Genomic DNA, 22771 nt, shown 5'->3' on the forward strand with positions numbered 1-22771 from the left:
AATCTACAGGGATCCACTGATCATTTGCATAAGCATATTTTAACTGTATCTCAGGTTTCTGCAAGTATCCTAAAGAGTCAGATTATTATTAAATGGTGAGGCAAACGGATGGCCTAAACTACCCTCAGTGGCCACTTCATTAAGTACAGGAGGTACCCATGTTTGTAGTCTGCTGCAGTTGTAGCCCATCCACTTCAAGGCTCGATGTTTTGTTCATTCAGAGATGCTCTTCTGCACATTACTGTAGTAACGCGTGGTTATTTGAGTTACTGTAGCCTTCCTGTCAGCTTGAACCAGTCTGGGCATTCTCCTCTGATCTTTCTCATTAACAAAGCAATTTTACCCACAGATCAATGGATATTTTTTAATTTTCACATTATTCTCAGAAAACTCTAGATTTAGTTATGCATGAAAATCTCAGGACATCAGCCATTTCTAAGATACTCAAACCACCCTCTCGGACACCAACAAGCATTTGACAATGAAAGTCACTTAGATCACATCTCTTCCCCATTCGGCTGTTTGGTCTGAACAACAACTGAATCTTTGACCATGTCTGCATGCTTTGATGCATTCTGCTGCCACATGATTGACTGATTAGATATTTGCATTTATGAGCAGGTGTACAGGTGTACCTAATAAGATGGCCACTGAGAGTATATATATATAAATTTTTATTGTTGCTTAAAAACACATCACCTGCCACTCATAAATACTTTTTTTCCATTCAATGACAAATTAATTTCAGCATGGGCAAGTGAAAGGTTATTTGCTGTGGATAAAAGAAAATAAATTGCAGCACATTTTAAATATGAGATATTATAATCAGAATCAGGTTTATTATCACTGACATGTGACATGAAATTTGCTAACTTAGCAGCAGCAGTTCAATGCAATACATAATCTAGCAGAGAGAAAAAAAGAAATAAAATAAAACATAATAAATAAACAAGTAAATCAATTGCAAGTATTAAATAGATTTTTAAAAATGAGCAAAAAACAGAAATACTGCCTAATAAAAAAAAGTGGAAGTAGTGTCCAAAGCTTCAATGTCCATTTAGGAATTGGATGACAGAGGGGAAGAAGCTGTTCCTGAATCACTGAGTGTGTGCCTTCAGGCTTCTGTACCTCCTACCTGATGGTAACAGTGAGAAAAGGACATGCCCTGGGTGCTGGGGGTCCTTTCTGAGACACCGTTCCCTAAAGATGTCCTGGGTACTTTGTAGGCTAGTGCCCAACATGAAGCTGACTAGATTTACAACCTTCTGCAGCTGCTTTCAGTCCTGTGCAGTAGCCCCTCCATAACAGACAGTGATGCAGTCTGTCAGAATGCTCTCCATGGTACAACTATAGAAGTTTTTGGGTGTTCTTGATGACATGCCAAATCTCTTCAAACTCCTAATAAAGTATAGCTGCTGTCTTGCCTTCTTTATAACTTTATAACTACATCGACCTACAGGACCAGGTTAGATCCTCAGAGATCTTGACACTCAGGAACCTGAAGCTGCTCACTCTCTCCACTTCTGATCTCTCTATGAGGATTGGTGTATGTTCCTCCATCTTACCCTTCCTGAAGTCCACAATCAGCTCTTTCGTCTTACTGATGTTGAGTGCCAGGTTGTTGCTGTGGCACCATTCCACTAGGTGGCATATCTCACTCCTGTACACCCTCTCATCACCACCTGAGATTCTACCAACAATGGTTGTATCATCAGCAAATTTGTAGATGGTATTTCAGCTATGCCTAGCCACACAGTCATGTGTATACAGAAAGTAGAACAGTGGGCTAAGCACACACCCCTGAGGTTCGCCAGTGTTGATCGTCAGCGAGGAGGATATGTTATCACCAATCCGCACAGACTCTGGTCTTCCGGTTAGGAAGTCGAGGATCCATTTGCAGAGGGAGGTACAGAGGCCCAGGTTCTGCAACTTCTCAATCAGGATTGTGGGAATGATGGTATTAAATGCTGAGATATAGTCGATGAACAGCATCCTGGCATAGGTGTTTGTGTTGTGCAGGTGGTCTAAAGCCATGTGGAGAGCCATTGAGATTGTGTCTGCCACTGACATATAACATATAACATATAACAATCACAGCACGGAAACAGGCCATCTCGGCCCTCCTAGTCCATGCCGAACTCTTAATCTCACCTAGTCCCACCTACCCGCACTCAGCCCATAACCCTCCACTCCTTTCCTGTCCATATACCTATCCAATTTTACCTTAAATGACACAACTGAACTGGCCTCTACTACTTCTACAGGAAGCTCATTCCATATTGTGGTGATGGGCGAATTGCAATGGGTCCAGGTCCTAGCTGAGGCAGGAGTTCAGTCTAGTCATGACCAACCTCTCAAAGCATTTCATCACTGTCGATGTGAGTGCTACCGGGCGATAGTCATTAACGCAGCCCATATTATTCTTCTTAGACACTGGTATAATTGTTGCCTTTTTGAAGCGTGGGAGCTTCTGCCCATAGCAGTGAGAGGTTGAAAATGTCCTTGAATACTCCCGTTAGCAGGTTGGCACAGGTTTTCAAAGCCATACCAGGTACTCCATCTGCCTTGCGGGGATTCACTCTCTTTAAAGAGAGTCTAACATCAGCCTCTGAGACAGAGATCACAGGGTCATTAGGGATCTTCACAGCTGTAGTTGTGTTCTCTCTTTCAAAGCAGGCATAGAAGGCATTGAGTTCATCTGGTAGTGAAGCACCGCTGCTATTCATACTACTGGGTTTCACTTTACTGGAAGTAATGTCTTGCAGACCCTGCCAGAGTTGCCATGCATCTGATATCATCTCCAACCTCGTTTGAAATTGGCTCATCACCTTGAAATAGCCCTCTGCAAATCATACCTGGTTTTCTGGTACAGACCTGGGTTGCCAGACTTGAAAGCCACAGATCTAGCCTTCAGCAGATGACGTACCTCCTGGTTCATCCACGGCGATATTAGGAAATGACAGCAGCAAAGGGAATTTGAGAATTTACGTACACAAAAGTATTAAAGCTAGTAACAGTAAAAATTTTAAAAATCATTTTATTTACAGCTGAAATAATATACATACAAATGTTTGCACATATGGATTAGGAACTAATGTTGGCCAATTGACTACTGAAGTATGCTTCACCATTTAATGTGCTTGTATCTGATTGTAAGCTCAGCTCTTAATTCCCATCTCCACACTGTAACCTTTTGCCACTTTGCATTTTAAAGATCCATCTCCCTCAGCCTTTAAAACATTCAAAGGTTCCGCTTCCAGTGCCACTTCGGGAACAGTCTCTCCACTCCTACTACAATACTTTTCAGTCAAGTCCCACTCACAAACTAATCTTCAAAAGTTCAAAGTAAATTTATTGTCAAAATTCATATATATCACCATATGCAACTCTTGCGAGCATACTCGGTAAATGCAAGAATAGAACCAATGAAAGACCATACCTGACAAGGCAGAAAAACACGCAAAGTGCATAAGACAGCAAACAGTGCAAGTACACAAGATAAAGAAGTAATAAGTAAGCTATAAATATTGAGAATATGAGATGAGTCCTTGAAAGTGAGCCCATAGATTGTGTGAACAGTTCAGTGATGGGATGAGTGAAGCTGAGTGAAGTTATTTCCTCTTGTTCAAGAGCCTGATGGTTGACAGGTAATAACTGTTCCTGAACCTAGAGGCCCCTGTACCTTCTTCCTGATGGCAGCAACAAGAGAACATGACCTGAGTGGTGGAGTTCCCGAATTATGGAGGCTACTTTCCTGCAACAATGCTCCATGTAGTTGTGCTCAGTGGTGGGAAGGGCTCTACCCGCGATGTGTTGTGCCTTATCCACTGCTTTCTGTAGGAGTTTCCATTCAAGGGAATTGGTGTTTTCATACCAGCCTGTGATGCAGTCAGTCAATATGCTCTCCTCCATACATCTAAAGAAATGTATCAAAGTTTTAAATGTCATGCTGAATTTTCATGATGTCCTAAGAAAGCAGAGGGGCTGCCAAGCTTTCTTCGTATTTGTACTTACAGGACAGGTCCTCTGAAATGATACCACCAAGGAATATACAGATGCTGACCCTTTCCACCACTGATTCCCTGATGAGGTCTAGCTCATGGACCTCCGGTTTCCAACTCCTGAAATCAATAATCAGCTCCTCGGTCTTGTTGGTATTGAGAAGATGCAATACTAATGTTAAATACAGTCGGCCCTTCTTATCCGCGAGTTCTGCATCTGCAAATTCAACCAACCGCAAATCGCGGAAACCCGGAAGTGCTCTTCCAGCACTTGTTGTTCGAGCATGTACAGACTTTTTTCCTTGTCATTATTCCCTAACCACTGCAGTATAACATCTATTTTACATAGCATTTACATTGTATTAGGTATTATAAGTAATCTAGAGATGATTTAAAGTACACGGGAGGATGTGCGTGGGTTATCGTGGATCGGGATCGAAAAAAATCAGAAATTCTCTTACTAAGTAAGTCGGAACAGGTACATCTGGTATTATTTAGCGTAAGTCAGTCAAACGTTTGTCTTAGTATATAGATTATATTTTGCCGTTCTATGCATATAAAACACTTAAGAATGTATGTTTCAGAGCTGGGCTCAGGAACAGACATTCCCGAGTTCAATCCAGTGACAGACCGCTATCAAGTGCGCTCTCCATCTGTGGCGGGTATATATGGAGGATCAAAAACTCAAAACCCAATAATTAAACCACTGCATTGCTTAGTAATAATTGTAGCCTTCATTGGGGCAGGGCCTTTCTCACTTTATCCTTTAAAATTGTTCCAATCGTTGACCGACGTAGCCTAACGCTTTTACAATGACTGATGCAGTTTCACCTCTTTCCGATCGCTTTATTATTTCCACTTTATTTTCAATTGTGATCGTGATTATTTTTGTGAACAGGAACACTAAGGATTCAGAGCTCCGCTACCGGGTCCTAATGTCCACTCCACAGAGAAAGGTTAAATCCCTCGGGATCAATAAAGTATGTCTGTCTGTCTATCTGTCTGTAAATAAGGTCTGGGGTTCCGCTGAGTCCTAAGGTCCACCGCATTGAGACAGGTTGAATAAGGGACTTGAGCATCTGCGTTTTTTGGTATCCACAAGGGGTCCCGGAACCAATGCCTCGCGGATGAGGAGAGCTGACTGTATCTCCTTACAAGGCAATCAACCTGTTCAGGTATCAGTCGGGTAAACTTCTCTAGACTGCTTCCAATGCACTAACTTTCTTTCTTAAATAAGCGGAACAATTAAGGTTCCACAGTTCATTTATTAACAAAGTTTGTATGCAGTATACAACTCTGAGATTCTTCTTATCCAGATAGCCATAAAACTAAGAAAAACCATGGAAGTCAGTTCAGAGAGAAATAGCAAATCATCTCCGTCTGCACAAAATGCAACAAGAACATTGGCCCCCGAAACCCCTTTCCTTGCACAAACACTAACAAAAACACAACAAGAACATCAACCCGCAAATCCCCTTCCCACCCCACACATAGGAAATGAAAAAGAATTGGGCAAAAACACAGAATACAAAAAAAGCACAAGACTAAAAAAGTCCATAGTCCATTGTCCAAATCCAGAAATGCAGAACCTTGGTAACATCCCCCAACATCAATGAAAGAAAGAGACATCACTCAAATACAGAGGCCTACCCTCCAAGCACAACAATAGGCCACACAGGCTCCTTCTCTGGATCAACAAACAGAAGGCAGTTGTTGGCACTTGGCTGCCGCATTCACCTCGATGTTTCAATCTTCCTCATCGCTTTAGTCAGCAAACAATGGACGTTTTAATCGACGAAATGGAGTCGCACCCCATCTCCTAGTTTCTTTGCCTCGAGGCTCACGCTCTCTGCTTCCTGGAATCTTCTCGAAGACAGCAAAGTGCTGGATCATTCCATTGACTGCCAAACTGAACTCCAGATGTGGTCTCACAAATACACTTTATAACAATCATGGCAATGCAACCAAAACAAGTGTATAAAAAAATAATGTTCTGCAGGTGATTGTCAGAATTACAATGTATTTGCCTAGAATCAGTAGTTTTAGAAATGACTGTTGCCAAGACGCTTTTCACAGGTCAACCTTCTCTGACTTCATACCAACACCTTGTAGAGTATAAATCACATAGACCCTGGAGATTAATTGACTTCATTTCCTGTTCTAGTGGTGACTACAGGCATAGAGCAGAAACATCCTGAGCTAACAGACCAGGTGCATTTCACTTCTGACTTCTCAACTTTCCACCATAGATATTGTAATCTCATTCATTCAAACAGAGCACTGACCAATTAGGATTTTTAAAATTTAATTTGTGTGTGGGGTGGGAAGGGGTTTCAGGGGCCAATGTTCTTGTTGCATTTTGTGCGGATGAAGGTAGTTTGCTATTTCTCTCTGAACTGACTTCCATGGTTTTTCTTAGTTTCATGGCTATCTGGATAAGGAGAATCCTCAATACTCAGAGTCTAGACTGACATCTACATCATTTATTATTATATTGTAATCTGTCCTCTACTGTGCCTATTGTCTTGTTTATATAATTATTGTAAAGCCCTGCACCGTTTTGTACACTTTATGTAGTCCTGTGCAGGTCTGTAGTCTAGTGCAGCTTTTATGTTGTTTTACATAGTCTAGTACAGCCTTGTGCTGTCTCACATAATCTAATGTAGTTTTGTGTTGTTTCATGTAGAAACATAGAAAATAGGTGCAGGAGTAGGCCATTCGGCCCTTTGAGCCTGCACCGCCATTCAGTACGATCATGGTTGATCATCCAACTCAGAACCCTGTACCTGCTTTCTCTCCATACCCCCGATCCCTTTAGCCACAAGGGCCATATCTAACTTCCTCTTAAATATAGCCAATGAACCAGCCTCAACTGTTTCCTGTGGCAGAGAATTTCACAGATTCTGTAGCACCAGGATCCTGGAGGAACGTTGTTTCATTTTTACTGTGTACTGTACCAGCAGTTTATGGTTGAAATGACAATAAACTTGACTGTTAAAAGATGTTTGGGCTTTTTGGAGACTGGAACTTCAGATGTAAAAACCTGGGCCAAGCCACTATACATGGAACAACACTGCCTCGTAGCAAGGACTCCAAAATGAAAGAGTTGAAACGGCCACATTTCAATGGAATAGTTGTAGAGAGGGGTCAGTGAGTGGGTTGTAGATAGAAGACCTGATTGAGAACAATGCAACTTATTATGATGTAGAATGAATTGGGCAAGGGTGGGAGGAGGTGAGGTTGCTATATTTTTTTTAATGATCATTACATCCAAGAGGAAAATTAATATATCAGCAAATCAATGTTGTTTGTTACTGTTGAGTGCTGAAAAGGCATCGTCGACTCATGGCAACCCTATGGATAGTGTAGCTGTCCATAGGGTTTTCATGGCAAGATACAGATATACACTGAAGATACTGCCGTTGCCCAGGTTGAGACCCAACCGGATTCAAACTCAGGACCATCTGCCTCAAAGTCCATCGTTGATGCCACTACACCACCGGCCAACCCAAAGGTTGGTTTATCTGTGCAACACACACAAATTCGGGAGGAACTCAGCAGGCCAGGCTGCATCTAAGGAAAAAGTGTACAGTCAATGTTTCAGGCCAAGACGCTTCAGAAGGACTCAGCAGGACTCTTGTTGGTCAATCTGCTCTTATTTTTCCTAAAACATTCTAATTCATCATTAAAGATGATGAGAAAGAAGAATAAGACTGGCATTCACAACACATTTTTACGATTAGAGATAAGAGGGGTCCAGATTGCTCCGACAGCATAACAAAATCCATCAACAGCAATACAGAACCTCAGATCTTATGATAACTATGTACAGGTATTAGTTTTTCCACTCTGAGACAACTTTGCATATATGCTTCATTTTTAGTTATTACTGATTTGACATTGATATATATTCTGGTAACTCTACATCAAAAGATGCAATTTGATAAAATATATATTTTGCTACAGACAAAATCTATGTATTCAGGGCACAACTTGAAATTGATATTTTCAAAACTTCAAAGCCAGCAATTTCAAAGAAAAAATATCTAAAGGGAGATTTTTAATTCAACTACAAAAAGGAAAACAAGTACCGGTAAGTATTATTGGTGTTTCTACACTGCATCATGGCATTTTACAAGCAAACTGCAATGAATAATATTTGGAAAGATTTACTCTGTTTACCAGTTCATTTTATGACAAATTTACTGAAAGGTAGAAGCTTATGAACAAACAACCATGGTCAAAACAACAGAGGATGCTTTTCATTCTCCTAGTTTTATAGCACTAGTTCACAAATGTGTTGTTGGTTTTAAGGAAAATACTGCATTTGGTTTTGACATCCAGCATAAAAGTGAATTTCCAAACAGACTCTCTGATTATTATCAAGTCATATTTTCCAGCACAAATGGATCACAGATTTTTTTTGTCTTTGACAGGTAATTAGATTATTGGACATAGATCTCTTGCTCAGATGTATGATTAACATGACTTTTACAACCAGCTCGTTCATTTAGGTCAGGTTTTAACCAAGTAGTTGTAGCACTGAAATCTATAAGAATATACAACTCTGCAATGTTCCAAAATAAATCTAAACTACATAATCTTCAAATGGCATGATACCAGCTGCTCTGTGGCCAAAGTAATCCTTTTTGGCAATAAAAATCATATCTCAATCTATTTCAGGTTTTATAAGATTTAATATCATATTCAATGAATTAAAAAGTAAGTATAAATCTCACTGGTCTCTTTCAAAATCCTTTATGCCACTATTCAGAACTACTAATGAATATCAAACAAAACATCATGCAAAGTCATATCATAATTGCAGCAATTCTATGCACCTTCGTCAGCAAACAAAAAAAACTAACAATGTAATGGAAGCCAGAAGCTAAAAAATAATATAAAGAGGATTAGATTCAGAATAATTCATTTTATAAGAACTGCTATCTCACATAAATAAGGTTGAAAAGATATATCATAAAGTATGTTTGACAAAATGCATTATATGCAATAAATTACATTGGAATGAATGATTTTGACATGAAAATCTTTTAACTAACATGAGATTTGTTCCTGCTTGCATTTATTATATACGTGTACCACTGAAATGAGAGATGAATGATGCATCACAGAAGGGAGGTTAATGAATTTTATTCAGTGTGTAGCATGGTCTGGTGACCTCCTGCTAATGGAATGAAACACTGCCTGGTGTTCACCTTGTACGTGACAGAAAGAAATCTAAAAACTGACAAAATGTTTACACAAAGTAATTGATCCTATAAGGGAATTGGGAGTTTCAAATAAATTGTGAAGTATGGAAATGATATTCATAAGATTTCTAAGTAACAATTGATTCCAGTGACTAGGTTACAATATTTATCATATTTTGTTTCTAATATAGAGTAGGATTCCGACTTCATTGCTTGTTGTACTGAAGGGTAGTTTGAGTTTAGGGCCTCTCAAATGAGAACTTAGATAAATGCCATCCCTCGGAAGCAATAGGCTTGATTTTCATCTGCCAGTCCATTGATACTACACTAGTAAACTGTGGAGTATAGAACAAGTATTTTGATCCTTCTAACTAGATTAAAACCTATCAATATTTTCCACAACATCCAATGAATGCAAGGAGGGAGGGAAGGCTGTCCCCTGCAGGGATGGGGGGGATGGATTAGATCAGCAGCAACCCAGGTTATTGCTGTGAAACCCAGAGACCCAATTTCCACAAACTTAATTTCAACCGCTTTCTTTCTATTACCCATTGAAATGCTGAAAGTGCACAAGGCAATTTCGGATACTTCTGATGTAAAGTTGTAAATGAGGCTGTAGGATGTGATTTATTAATTCAAATTCCCTACCATATGCAACAGCAGGGTGCTTCAGGTGTAGTTGTGATATATTATTCAAAATTACAGCAACTTCACTGTGCTAATAACAAGTTTGTAAAGATACTTATTCTGAAGTTATTACCATCAAGCATTTCAATTTCAAAATGAGCCTTCTGTTGACTAATAATACAGCATACATGACTATAATGGAGGTGATCTACCTGAGTGTTAAACAGGATTAAAATTAGAAATAATGACTATTTTTCATCCTGTAATTTTGTCATTCTTTGTCTCCCTCTGCCTACATTCTCTTTTCCTTGACTTTATCTTTCTTCATAACCCTCTGGCAAATCTTTGGGACTATTCTTATTCCTTGGTTCATCCTTGACTCATACTTTCTCCTATTAGTTAATACTCCCAATACTTTAGTATTTTCTTCATTACATCTCTTGAAATATTTCCATTGTTTTCCCTCCCACCTCTGGGAATTTCTCTTTTTCTCTATTCACTCTCCCCTCCTCACTCTCTCTTTCTCCCTCTATTTCTACCTCTCTCCCTCGCTTTCTTTGAACATTCTGTATTCCTATCTTCTTGTCTGGTACCTCCAACCTTTTCTAAAAACTTTCTCCACAATTTCGAATGCTCCTGCTTCTTTTTTATGATGAGTGATTTCAGATTTGAAATGTTAACTGTTTCATTTTCCACAGATGCTGCCTCCCCTGCTGCGTTACAGCATTTTCTGTTTCTACTGCTAATCATTTCTTCCACTTGTTGGGTATTCTTCTATTTTCCTTAACACGGAGAACTAGAAGTGAGCCCACAGCTCCAAACCTTTGATGACCTCAGTACTCCAAAAATAATTTTAACTGAGGTCACTGAAAGGCAAACTTAATTAGATACAAAATCATTGTTTAACTTAAATCCATCCAGATGGTTATGTTAACATTTCCTCCTCCATACATCCATGTATTTGTGTGAAGGCAGAATTGTACATCATCTTGGTTTCTCCGCATGAAGAAACTGGAAGTGATGCTCTGGCTCTAGCACAACAAAGTGAAGGTCACACAAAAGAAGAATCAAGAAGCTGGCAACTCAATAAAGCAGTAAGGCTTTAATTAATATGCTTATATTTTCCCCTGTATTTGATCAACGCCAAACGGTTCATTTTTGTCAAGTACGGTACCAAGATACAGTGAAAAACTTCTGTTTGAATGCAATCCAGATGCAAGAACTGAGTTAAAACAAAAGGGAAAAAAAAATGCAGAATATAGTGTTACTGTAACAATGAAGGAGTAGTATAGGTAGACAACTAAAATGCAAGGACAATGTTGAAGTAGATTAAGAGATCAAGAATTCATATTTATTGTATAAGAGCTCTGTTCAAGACTCTGATAACGGGGGGGGGGGGGCTTGTTGGTTCATGCTCTCAACCTTTTGTACCTTCTAACAGATGAAGGTAGGGAGATGAGCAAATGACCAAGGTGGGAGGAATCTTTGAATATGTTGGCAGCAAATGTGGCAATAGTGGGAAGGCTGTTTTTTTTTTACGACAGACTGGGCTGCGTTCACAGGTCCTTGCAACTTCTGGTGATCTTTGACATATAAAGCTGTGATGCATCCAGATAAAATGCTCTTCTTGGTGAATCTGTAGAAATTGGTGAGAGTCATCAGGGATATACCAAACTTCCATTGCCTTCGGAGGAAACTTGCCACTGATATGCATTTTCCGCATAGCATTTACATGGCTGGACCAGAACACATTTCTGATTATATTTACATTTAGAAACTTGGTGCTCACAACCACTGCCAACTCAACACCACTGGTATTGACAGGGGTGTGTACTCTCCCTCACTTCCTGAAATCAATGACCAGCTCTTTTATTTTGCTGACATTTATTGATTTTATTACACCACCATAATTTTGGTGTATGATATGTTAATATTGAATGTCCGCAGTGAATTTGCTCAAAGTAACTTTGCTTTCAACAACTTTATTATATAGATATGTTTTAATATTTATTTAAAAAGAAAATACATTTTCATAGAATTGTGAAAAAAAATTAAGACATAGAAGGAACCCATTGTGTCGCTGCCAGTCAAAAATCAATCTTATGCTAGGTCCATATCACTGCAGGTCACAGTGCTTCCAATACAATTATAAGTACTTTATAAATGTGATGGGAGTCTCTGCATTTACACACCTTACTTGGTGAAATCCAAACATCTCTCATCTTCAGATGCAATAATCTTTCCTCAGCTATTTTGTCTATTTACTTTAAACCTATGCCAATGATTTCAACCCTCTTCTGAAAGAAATAGGTCCTTTCTCTTTATCTAGGACCCTCTCCCTTCAGCTTCCTTTACACCAGTGGTTCCCAACCTTTTTTTGGCCATGCCCCACCTAATCACCTCTAAAATCCTGATGCCCCCTGTGGTGATATATAATTCTTATTATTCAAAAAGTGAACTCCTATTCACCTGGAGGAAGCCTAAAAGACCATTAACTTGGTTTAAACAAGCTTCCAAAGAACATGGCATTCATGAAAGAGAAAAATAAAAGAACCAAAGGACTGTTAAAGTTCTGAGGAAGAAATTACTAAGAAATTGTAAAAAAAAAGAACATTAAGTGATATTAAAATAATAATAATAAATAAATAAAACAATGCCGATTCGTTTCTACAGCATACAAAGACAGATACACCGTTTAAAAGAGATGACGCAATGTACACACCTTCACACCACCAAGAACCGAAAGCTACTGCAAAAAGCAGCATTGGCGCGACCTCGTACGAGTTTCTTACGCGTTTGGACTTGTTCATTCGTTCCTTCCTACATCAGTCAATTCATTAATTTAATTATGAAAGCCATTTGATGGTTGTAATGATGGTGATACACTATATATACAGTACATACGCAATTACACATGTACATACACACAAATATTTTTATGTATGCATACTGTATATACACATGTATTAACTCGCACACACACTCATACTCACACAGACTTACTAGAAAAAGTTCACCGTTAATAACTCATTCTCGAATTGCCCCCCTTAAAAATCAAATTACCCCCCGTGGGGCATACGCCCCACGTTGGGAACCACTGCTTTACACCAAAGAAACCAACCTCAGTACATCCAAATGATTAAACTAGCTGAATTTTTCCATTCTTCACAGGTCATTTCCTCACCCTCTCCAGTGCCATTACACCTTTTCCGTGATATGATGAACAAAACTGTGTGTAGCCTCCAGCTAGTGTTCCAGCATAATCACCCTGGTCATGTATTCTATGCGTCCATTAATAAAAGATGGCATCAAAAATGCCTTTCTAGCAATCTCATTAATCTGTTCAAGGTCTGTTTTTAAAAAAAAAATCCTCCATATAAGGTATATATTTTGTTACAACACTCCATGTGCATTTTTTCACATTTCTCAGGATTAAATGCAATTTTCAAAATTTCTGCCCAAATGGCCACACAATTTATATTTAGCTGCAGCCTGAATGTCTTCTCCTCAATGTCAAATATGAGGCAATTTTTGTAACATCTTCAAAATTCTTCATCATGATCTCAAATCCAGGACTAAATCATTGACTTATCTTACTAAAAGCAAGGGACCAAATACTGAGGCTTAAAGGGATCCCACTGATAGGCAATCACAAAAATATTCATCAACAATTACTCTTTGCTTCTTGCCATACAGTCAAATTGGATCAAGTTTCATCATTCTCTTTTGTATTCCATAGACTATTACTTTTTGACCACCCTACCACGTGAAATCCATGTTGAATTCACATGAACTATATCAAAAGCACTACCTTCATCAACCCTTCTTACAACCTACTCAAAAGAAGTTAGTTAATTTCAATCTTCCCTTAATAAATCCACACTAACATAATAAGCACTATAGGGTCATCTATCTTCAGAAAGAATTGTATTAATAGCTACTTATTTTTGCAAGTCAGATATTTGAATTTTATAAGATGTTTTTGGTTTGAAAACTACTTTGCATGGATTTCATATCAATAATTTCTGCATTATTTTCCCAGCAGACCTACATGAGGTTTACAATTCAGATCTGAAAGCTATCTTGCTTTTTTTGCATTTTCCTTATGACTTTCACAAGTCTACACAATAATAAGAATATACGACAGCAAGTAGAAAAAATGGCAGTGAAATAGGAGTTAGACAGGTCGCATTTATTTATTTATTTATTTACTGAGATACAGCATGGAGCAGGCCCTCCCAGCTCTTGGAGCCATGCAGCCCAGCAAACCCAATTTAACCCTAGCCTAATCACAGGACAATTTATAGTGACTAATTATCCTATCACCCAGTACATCTTTGGACTGAGGGAGGAAATTGGAGCACCTGGAGAAAATCCACGCAGTCACAGGAAGAACGCACAAGCTCCTTACAGGCAGTGGTGGGATAATAGCTATTAAACTATTTAGCTTAATAGCTAGCACTAGCTGAGATACAAAGGACTCATTTGTTCAAGGATGAAATAAGCAATCAATTTTATAAACATGAGACATCCTACGGATGCTGAAAAACCAGATCAACACAGACAAACTGCTGGAGGAACTCAGGAGGCCAGGCAGCAACTATGAAAATGAATAAACAGTTGACATTCAGGCCAAAACCTTTCATCACGACTGGAAGGGAAGCTGGGAGGTATAAAGGTAAAAAAAAAATTACCGGAAGTTGGAGAAGTCCATGTGGATGCCATCAGGGTGGAGACTACCTAGATGGAATACGAGGTGCTATTCCTCCAACCTGAGAGTGACCTCATCATTGTAGAAGGGGAAGCGGTGGACCAACATATCAAAACTGGAATATGGATTGGAATTAAAATGGTTGGTCAGCTGGAAATTCTGCTTTTTGCAGATGGAGCCTCCAGTAATTTTTCCCCTCCCCCTTCCCTTTTTTTACCTCTTCTCCTCGCCTGCCTATCACTTCTTCATGGTGCTTCTCCTCCTTTCCTTTCTCCCATGATCCACTCTCTTCACCTATGAAATTCCTTCTTCTCTATCCCTTTGCCTTCTCCACTATCTTCTCCCAGCTTCTTGCTTCATCTATCACCTTCCAACTCATCCTCCTTCCTCTCCCCCTACCTTCTTATTCTGGTATCTTTCCCCTTCCTTTCCAGTCCCAATGAAGGGTCTCAACCTGAAGCATGTCAGCCGTTAATTCATTTCCATAGATGCTGCCTGACCTGCTGAGTTCCTCCAGCACTTGTGAGTGTTGCAATAAATTTTATAAGGGCTAGGTTTTACCTTGACAGTACAATGGGCATGTAGTGGTGCATTCTGCTTCTTCAAATTGAACTATAACTGCAAAAACAAAATACTGAGATAATGGAAAGCGTACAAAAAATCTGGCAAATATTCAGTAGTTCAGGCAACATCTGTGGAAAGACAGAAGCAGAACTACCACTTTAAACTGATGATAGACCAATGACCTAAAACATTAACTGTTTCGCTCAAGATCTGCTCCTTGTGAATGGCTTGCCTCGTCTGGATAAAGCCACATGATGGCATTTCAAACTATGCCAAACAGAGGACCATGTGCACTGACTACTCAAGACAGTATTGCATGCAAGGGATTTCATTATGAGTAGAGCTGGCCTACATCCAGACACTTCATTCACCCATGTAGAGTCCAACTAAAATTAATTTAGGAGAATCAAGAGAAAGAAGATTTTGCAATCATGTATTGCTTTCATTTCCAAACTACCTCACTGTGCTCCTTGCATTTATTTGTCTATTTGAACTGCACTTTCTCTGTACCATACTTAGGTATGAAATTGTCTGGTTGGATGGCACACAGACAGAATCTTTTCACTGTAGCTTAGCACATAAGACAATAATAAGTAAATTACAGCCAATTCCAATTCCAATTGTGGTCACTGTTGTAGGGTAGGAAACAAAACTCCCAGCAAAGCACTGAAAGCAATCTGATACTGAGGCAATAATTTACTGTGCCTATAAAAAGTATTCACCACCACCACCCCCCATCTTGGAAGATTTCATGTTTTATTGTTTTTCGATGTTGAATCACAATAGATTTAATTTGGCTTTTTTGACACTGATCAACAGAAAAAGACTTCTTCATGCTAAAGTGAAAACCAATCTCTACAAAGTGATCTAAATTAATTACAAATATAAAACACAAAATAATTGATTGCATAAGTATTCACTCTCCCCTCCCCCCAATATGACACACCAAATCATCACGAGTGCAGCCAAATTGTTTTCGAAGTCACATAATTAGATAAATGGAGAACTGCTTTTGGAGACCTGTGTGCTGTCAAGGTGTTTCATTTGATTGTAATAAAAATACACCTGTATCTGGAAGGTCCAACTACTGGTGAGTCAGTATCCTAGCAAATCTACACCACGAAGGTAAAAGAACATTCCAAGCAACTCTATGAAAAGGTAATTGAAAAGCACAAGTCTAGAGATGAATACAAGATAATTTCCAAGTTACTCAATATCCCTCACAGTATAGTCAATCATCAAAAAATGGAAAGAATATGGCACAGCTGTAAATCTGCCTAGAGCAGGCCATACTCAAAACCTGAGTGACAGTGCAAGAAGGGGTCTAATGAAGGAGGCCACCAAGAGGCTTTTGACAACTCTGAAGGAGTTACAAGCTTCAGTGGCCGAGAGGGGAAAGACTGCGCATACAACAAATGTTGCCTGGGTGCTTCTCCAGTCACAGCTTTATGGGAGACTGGCAAAGAGAAAGCCACTGTAGAAAACAACTCACATGAAATCTCCACTAGAGTTTGCCAGAAGGCATGTGGGAAACTCTGAAGTCAGCTGGAAGAAGGCTCTATGGTCTGATTCAACCAAAAATTGAGCTTTTTGGCCATCAGACTAAATGTTATGTTTGGCCTAAGCCAAACGCTGCACATCATCAAAAACACACCATCCCTACCGTGAAGCACGAGAGTGGCTGCATCACGCTGTGGGGATGTGCTTCGCTGCAGCAGGTCCTGGAAGGCTTCTGAAGGTAGAGGGTAAAATGAATACAGCAGAATACAGGGAGATTCTGTAGGAAAACCTGATGCAGTCTGCAAGAGAACAGCGACTTGAAAGAAGATTTGTTTTCCAGCAAGACAATGACCCCAAGCATAAAGCCAAAGCTGCACAGGAATGGCTTAAAAACAACAAAGTTAATGCCCTGAAGTGACCAAATCAGAGTATAGACTCAATCTAATTGAGAAGTTGTGGCTGGACTTGAAAAGGGCTGTTCACTCACAATCCCCATGCAATCTGACAGAGCTTGAACAGTTTTGAAAGAAGAATGGGGAAAATTGCAATGTCCATATGTGCAAAGCTAATAGAGACCGATCCACACAGACTCGAGGCTGTAATTGCTGCCAAAGGTGCATCTACTAAATACTGATTTGAAGGGGGTGAATACTTATGCAATCAATTATTTTGTGTTTTATATTTGTAATTAATTTAGATCACTTTGTATACATCTGTTTTCACTTTGACATGAAAGAGTCTTTTTCTGTTGATCAGTGTGCAAAAAGAAAAATTAAATCCACTGTGATTCAATGTTGTAAAATAATAAAACATGAAAACTTCCAAGATGGGGTAAGTACTTATTATAGGCATTGTATCTGTGTTGCTGATTGAGGATAAATAATGGCCAGCAGATTGGAGAAATCTATCCTGCCGTGGAATCATTTTACACCAGCAGTTAGAACACTATGGTTAACTATCTCAATATAAATGTTCATTTATTGAAATTTATATTGGAATACCAGTCCAGAAAGAGCAGCCCTGGGGATTTTGAAAATAACCTTATTGCTTAGGTCTAAAACTAAGAATGATAACTTGTTATAATTCTAAGTCTAAGTTCAGATGAAGGGTCTCAGACTGAAACATTGATTGTTCCTTTCCCTCCATAGATGCTACCCTATTTGCTGAGCTCCTTTAGCATTTTGTGTGTGTTACACAACATACAAACAGAATTATAACTTTTTTTCTGACTCTAAATGGACAAATCCTTTTCCTAAGCTATTTTCAAGAAATTGCTTTTCAGTTTACCATCAAAGTATTTGCTTACCAACTCTGGAAAATTGAAGTCCAAGACATAAAAAGCTTGAGAAGATTGAGAAGCAGTTTCAAGGTAGAACGTTTTGCTGTTTCGGGGTGAACCATCTTTTGCCTCTAAACTTCTCAGTTCAGCCTTCATTTCATCAGTAGAGTCTATCACCACATATTCTCTCTTCATTTTCTTCACTTTCCTCACTTGCAGAGCCCAGTCAGTTCAGATTAGCAATAACATCTCCTCCACAATCTACTCCGGCACAGGTGCACCACAAGGCAGTGTGCTTAACCCCCTGTGCTACTCTCTTCATACTTATTACTGTGAGGCGAAGCACAGCTGTAATGCCATCTTCAAGTTTGCTGAAGACACCACTGTCACTGGCCGAATCGAAGATGGTGACAAATCAGCACTGAGGGAGATTGAAAGTCTGCCTGAGAGGTGCCACAACAACAACCTCTCACTCAATGTCAGCTAGACCAAGGAGCTGGTTACTGACTACAGGAGAAGGAAACTGGAGGTCTATGTGCCAGTCCTCATCGGAGGATCAGAGGTGGAGAGGGTCAGCAACTTTAAATTCCTTGGTGTTATCATTTCAGAGGCTCTGTCCTGGATCCATTACTTATGTACCATTACAAAGAATGCACAACAATATTTCTATTTACTTAGAAGACTGCAAAGATTTGGAATGTAATTTAAAACTTTAACAAAATTCTATAGATGTGTGGTGGACAGCACATCGACTGGATGCATCATGGCTTGGTATGGAAACACCAATAACACTGAATGGAAAAGCCTAGAAAATGTAGTGGATTTGGCCCAGTCCATCCTGGGTAAAGCCCTCCCCACCACGGAGCACATCTACATGGAGCGCTCTCACAGGAAAGCAACATCCATCTTCAAGGTTCACTACCATCCAGGCCATGCTCTCTTCTCACTGCTGCCATCAGAGAGAAGGTACAGAAATCTCAGAATCCACACCACACCAATTATTACCCCTCAATCATCAGGCTCTTGAACCTGAGGGATAACCTCTCTCAACTTCACCCACCCCATCACTTAACCATTCCCACAAACTATGCCCTCACTCTTAAGGACTCTTCATCTCATGTTCTTGATATTTATTATTATATTTTTTTGTAATTGCACAGTTTGTTGTCTTTTGCACATTGATTGTTTGCCCATCCTGGTGGGGGCAGTCTTTCATTGATTCTATCATGTTTCTTGTACTTACTGCGTTTGTCTGCAAGAAAATGAACCTTAGGTTTGCAAATGGTGACATTTTTGTATTTCGATAATAAATATACTTTGAACTTTACATACCTACGTGTGGTTTCTTCTCCTTTCTTAAAATCAGAACCTATTGCTGGTCACTATTCCAACTAATTTGCCCTGAATTCAGAACTATGAAAATCCTTCCTACTTCTACCTCCTCACCCTTCTCAATTAATGGCACATTACAAAAAAAAAGAACTCTTAAAGCTCAAACTTGATGTAATCTATCCACTCCTTCCTGATTTACTCTCTGTTTCCTACTTCCAGCTTGGTAATAACCTGGGTTTCTTAATTACAATGTACATCAAATTCATACAGAATTAATGCACTGCTGCAACTTTCTGATACAGGCTATCACTAAGTATTCATTACTAATTCATTAAAAAATGCATCTACCAGATCAGGATTGTCATAAGTACCTGAATCAATTTACTGAATGACTTGATTAAATGTCTATTGTTACTTTTCGAGAGAAAAATGGCTGAAGAAATAATGTATTCTTGGACTGCAAACAAAGCATATCAAAATTCATAAAGTATTTTCTATGGCAATTTTTAAAGTATCAATGGCAACGGCTATTTACACCTAATCTCTATTCTTCCGATTTGTTATTTTTCTACAGTGGTGCGGGGTATTTACATCATGAAAGATGTGAGTTATGATGCGAGCAAAGCATCCGGAGGTAATTGCTACTCAGATGATCTAGCAGTACGATAAGGTTTAAGGGCGGAAGCAAAAGCTGGCATCCAATGCCGAGAAAGGTTTGCGAAAAGTTATTGAACTGGAGTTGAACTATGTTTATTTGTTTTCAGCAATCCCTGCCTCTAAGACAAATGCATTAGCAAATGATAAAAGTTCGGCTTCAAAACAATGCTCTCTCGCAGTATAGCTTTCGCGGTTTGCATTTACTAACGCGACGGAAACTGGTGGGTTTAAAATATTTGCAGTAATCGCGTGTGGAGACTAGATGCTACACATTTCATTAGCATGTCATTGTCGCTTACATGGTTCTGTCCATTAGTCTCCTTGCTTTAACACAGCAAACCCGTGTCTTCGCCAATATAAACTATTCTTTGAGCATTATCAAAAGCGTCAGCAAGAGCGATACACGTTAAATTGAACACATTATCAAGTCACGACTTTTGCACACAATACTTTGAACGATGATTTCTTCTTTGTATTTCTGTTCCATTGATCCTTTAACAGCAGACAGCTGAAAGGGACTGTGTATGACCCCATCTAGCTCTCAATTGCATTGTCCCTCTCATCGTAACGATCACCTCACGACGGGGCTTGGGGGTGGGGTGCAGAAAGGATCTTTGAAAAGGTTTGTGCGTAAAATTAACCGAAAAGGGGTCAACACAGAACTCGCTCATACTCCACAAATTGAAAAAATATAGATGCTAAAGTTGAACAACGACAAGCGGAAAGTCCCTATACATAACTGCGTGTGATCACTGATCTATAAATTTTAAATGACAAGAAGTCAATGACTGATGATTTCACCAAGACATACGACTTCACTAGCAGGAACAAGCGAAAACCTCTGATAATGCTATCTGATCAGTGGACCATCCCAAGGTTTCTTGCTCAGCCTCTTTGCTTCTTTTCGAACAAAAATAACCCCTTTTGTTAAATATTTAATAGTGTGGGTCACGTGAAGTCCTGGGGGAAGCTCCATCTTTCAGTCTTATCGCCGGCCAAGGGACGGTCGGATATAATGGGGGTGGGGTGGGGTGGGTGGCAATCTCCCGGCGATTATAATGCACCTGCTACTCCCCTATCCATTCAAAGGGCATATTAATGCACCTCAGCAACATCAAGGCACCCAAGTGCTACATTCAATATGTCACCTTTCCCCAGGAGCCTACGATGCAAAAGACGCAGTGTTAAATCCAGATTTACATGTTGATCGTTTAACTAATTCCAATCGTCTTTGTCCTCGGACGCCGAGCTAAGTAAAGCAAAAACAAAATGTTGTTCCGCTTTCTTTGTGCCTCACCTACCTGAGCAGTTGGCCCCTCTGCCTTTGCCATTCTGACACTCGGCGCTGGAGAGCGGGCTGGCAGGCAGTCCCGCGGGCAGGTCGCCGAGCAGCAGCACGGCGAACAACCAGAGGCAACAACACACCGATGGCCCGGCTGATGCGCGCTGGGAAGGGGCGAGCAACTCTGACACCACCATGGCCGGAGCGGAGAAGAGCCGCTGACTGAAGGCGAACAAGCCCGCGGCGAATGTTCGGGGGTGGGAGAAGGGAACGCGGAACAGGCGGCGGCCGCTCCTCCTCAGCCAACGGGAAGAATCGCTTGTCCCCGCACCATCCATCCCCTCCCGCTGCCTCTTCGCTTTCTCTCCGTGTTCAGGACACGGTGCTGCTCTTCAGAGCTAATTCTTTCAAGCAGCTCCTCGATCCCTCTTCTCCCCCTGTTGATGTAGACGCTGGTTTAGGAATGGTTCAGTCCCTTTCCTTTCTTTCCTCCCTTCACTCTGCCGTGCCTCTGTCCGCCTCCTCGGCTGCCCCTCTCGGCTGTCCTGCCCTCCTCACAGGGGCGAATTCGGGGACTGAGCCACCGAAACAACAAAAGAGACGACGGGGCGGACGGGCGCATCACATGACCGCCGGGTGGGGGGAGGGAGGGCGCACCAGTGGACACATTGACAGCCACTAAAACACCAAGCAACCCATCTCCATCTGCTTGGTTCAACTTCACACTTCGCGGTCCAGAGTCAAGAGATAACTCCGAACTAGCCTCCATCACCCCATCCTCCGACTTCTCTGTGTAGCCGAGCCGCGCACACACACACGCGTAGATTACCAACCCTTCTCCCCACAAATGAAATGTTATTGTAAAACGTTAAGGGATGGGTGAAGGGCAAGACAATAGGGGTACGATGGTGGTACAGGGATTAAGTTACCGGACATATAGCCCAGAGACCTTGACTAGGTCAGAAGACACAAGTTCAAATCCCTCCGTTGCTTCGGAATTTAAATTCTGTGCGGGCGACTCAGCAGCTCAATCTATGTGTGTGACCATCTCACGTCCCAAAATTGCTTTCTGTGAATGCACCCCTGTGAAACAATAGTGGATGTTGCAGACTAAGAGAATGGGACCGATGGATTACTCTGGTGGAAAGAGGCATCTGGCAATGGGCCAAATAGCTTCCGTCTACGTCTTAATAAGTATTGCAAAAAACAAATCAAGTGAACAAATAGTAAACAAAAGTGTGAGGATGGAGCCACACTGAACTCTCTATTACCTTCACACTTCACCTAAGCGTGTAGAGGTTTGGCGAAAGATCCATTCACCGGTCTGGAACGACGCGATTAATAGTCACTAATCGAGGACCAAATCACTTTAGGCAATGTGTTGAATTACGGAGTCAGCTTGCTTTTCAAAATATTGATATAAAATCCCTCACATAGAAACTTGACTTGCAAGTCACGGTGCGCAGTTTTTCACCCTTACAATACCAGCACTTCCTTGCATACATTTATCGTGTAGATCACAGGACAATCTTTGTAATGGACTCTGATTTTTTAAACACATAACTATTGCTAGTTTACTTAGCTCCGTAGAGAGAGGCGGTGATAAAT

At 40.3% G+C, this 22771-nt stretch overlaps 1 protein-coding gene across 1 annotated transcript in view; it reads right to left on the reverse strand.

Moving 5' to 3' along the window:
- The window catches only part of LOC140732195 (tomoregulin-1-like), a 267865-nt gene extending 245784 nt beyond the window's left edge, over positions 1 to 22081 (reverse strand). The window contains exon 1 of the mRNA XM_073054465.1: positions 21183 to 22081. Within this exon, the coding sequence (XP_072910566.1) occupies positions 21183 to 21501 (319 nt within the window). The 5' untranslated portion in view covers positions 21502 to 22081. The remainder of the gene's footprint in view (positions 1 to 21182) is intronic.
- Between the last annotated feature and the right edge of the window lie 690 nt (positions 22082 to 22771).

The sequence above is a fragment of the Hemitrygon akajei genome, chromosome 8 (genome assembly GCF_048418815.1).
Source record: "Hemitrygon akajei chromosome 8, sHemAka1.3, whole genome shotgun sequence".
Classification (NCBI taxonomy): domain Eukaryota; kingdom Metazoa; phylum Chordata; class Chondrichthyes; order Myliobatiformes; family Dasyatidae; genus Hemitrygon; species Hemitrygon akajei.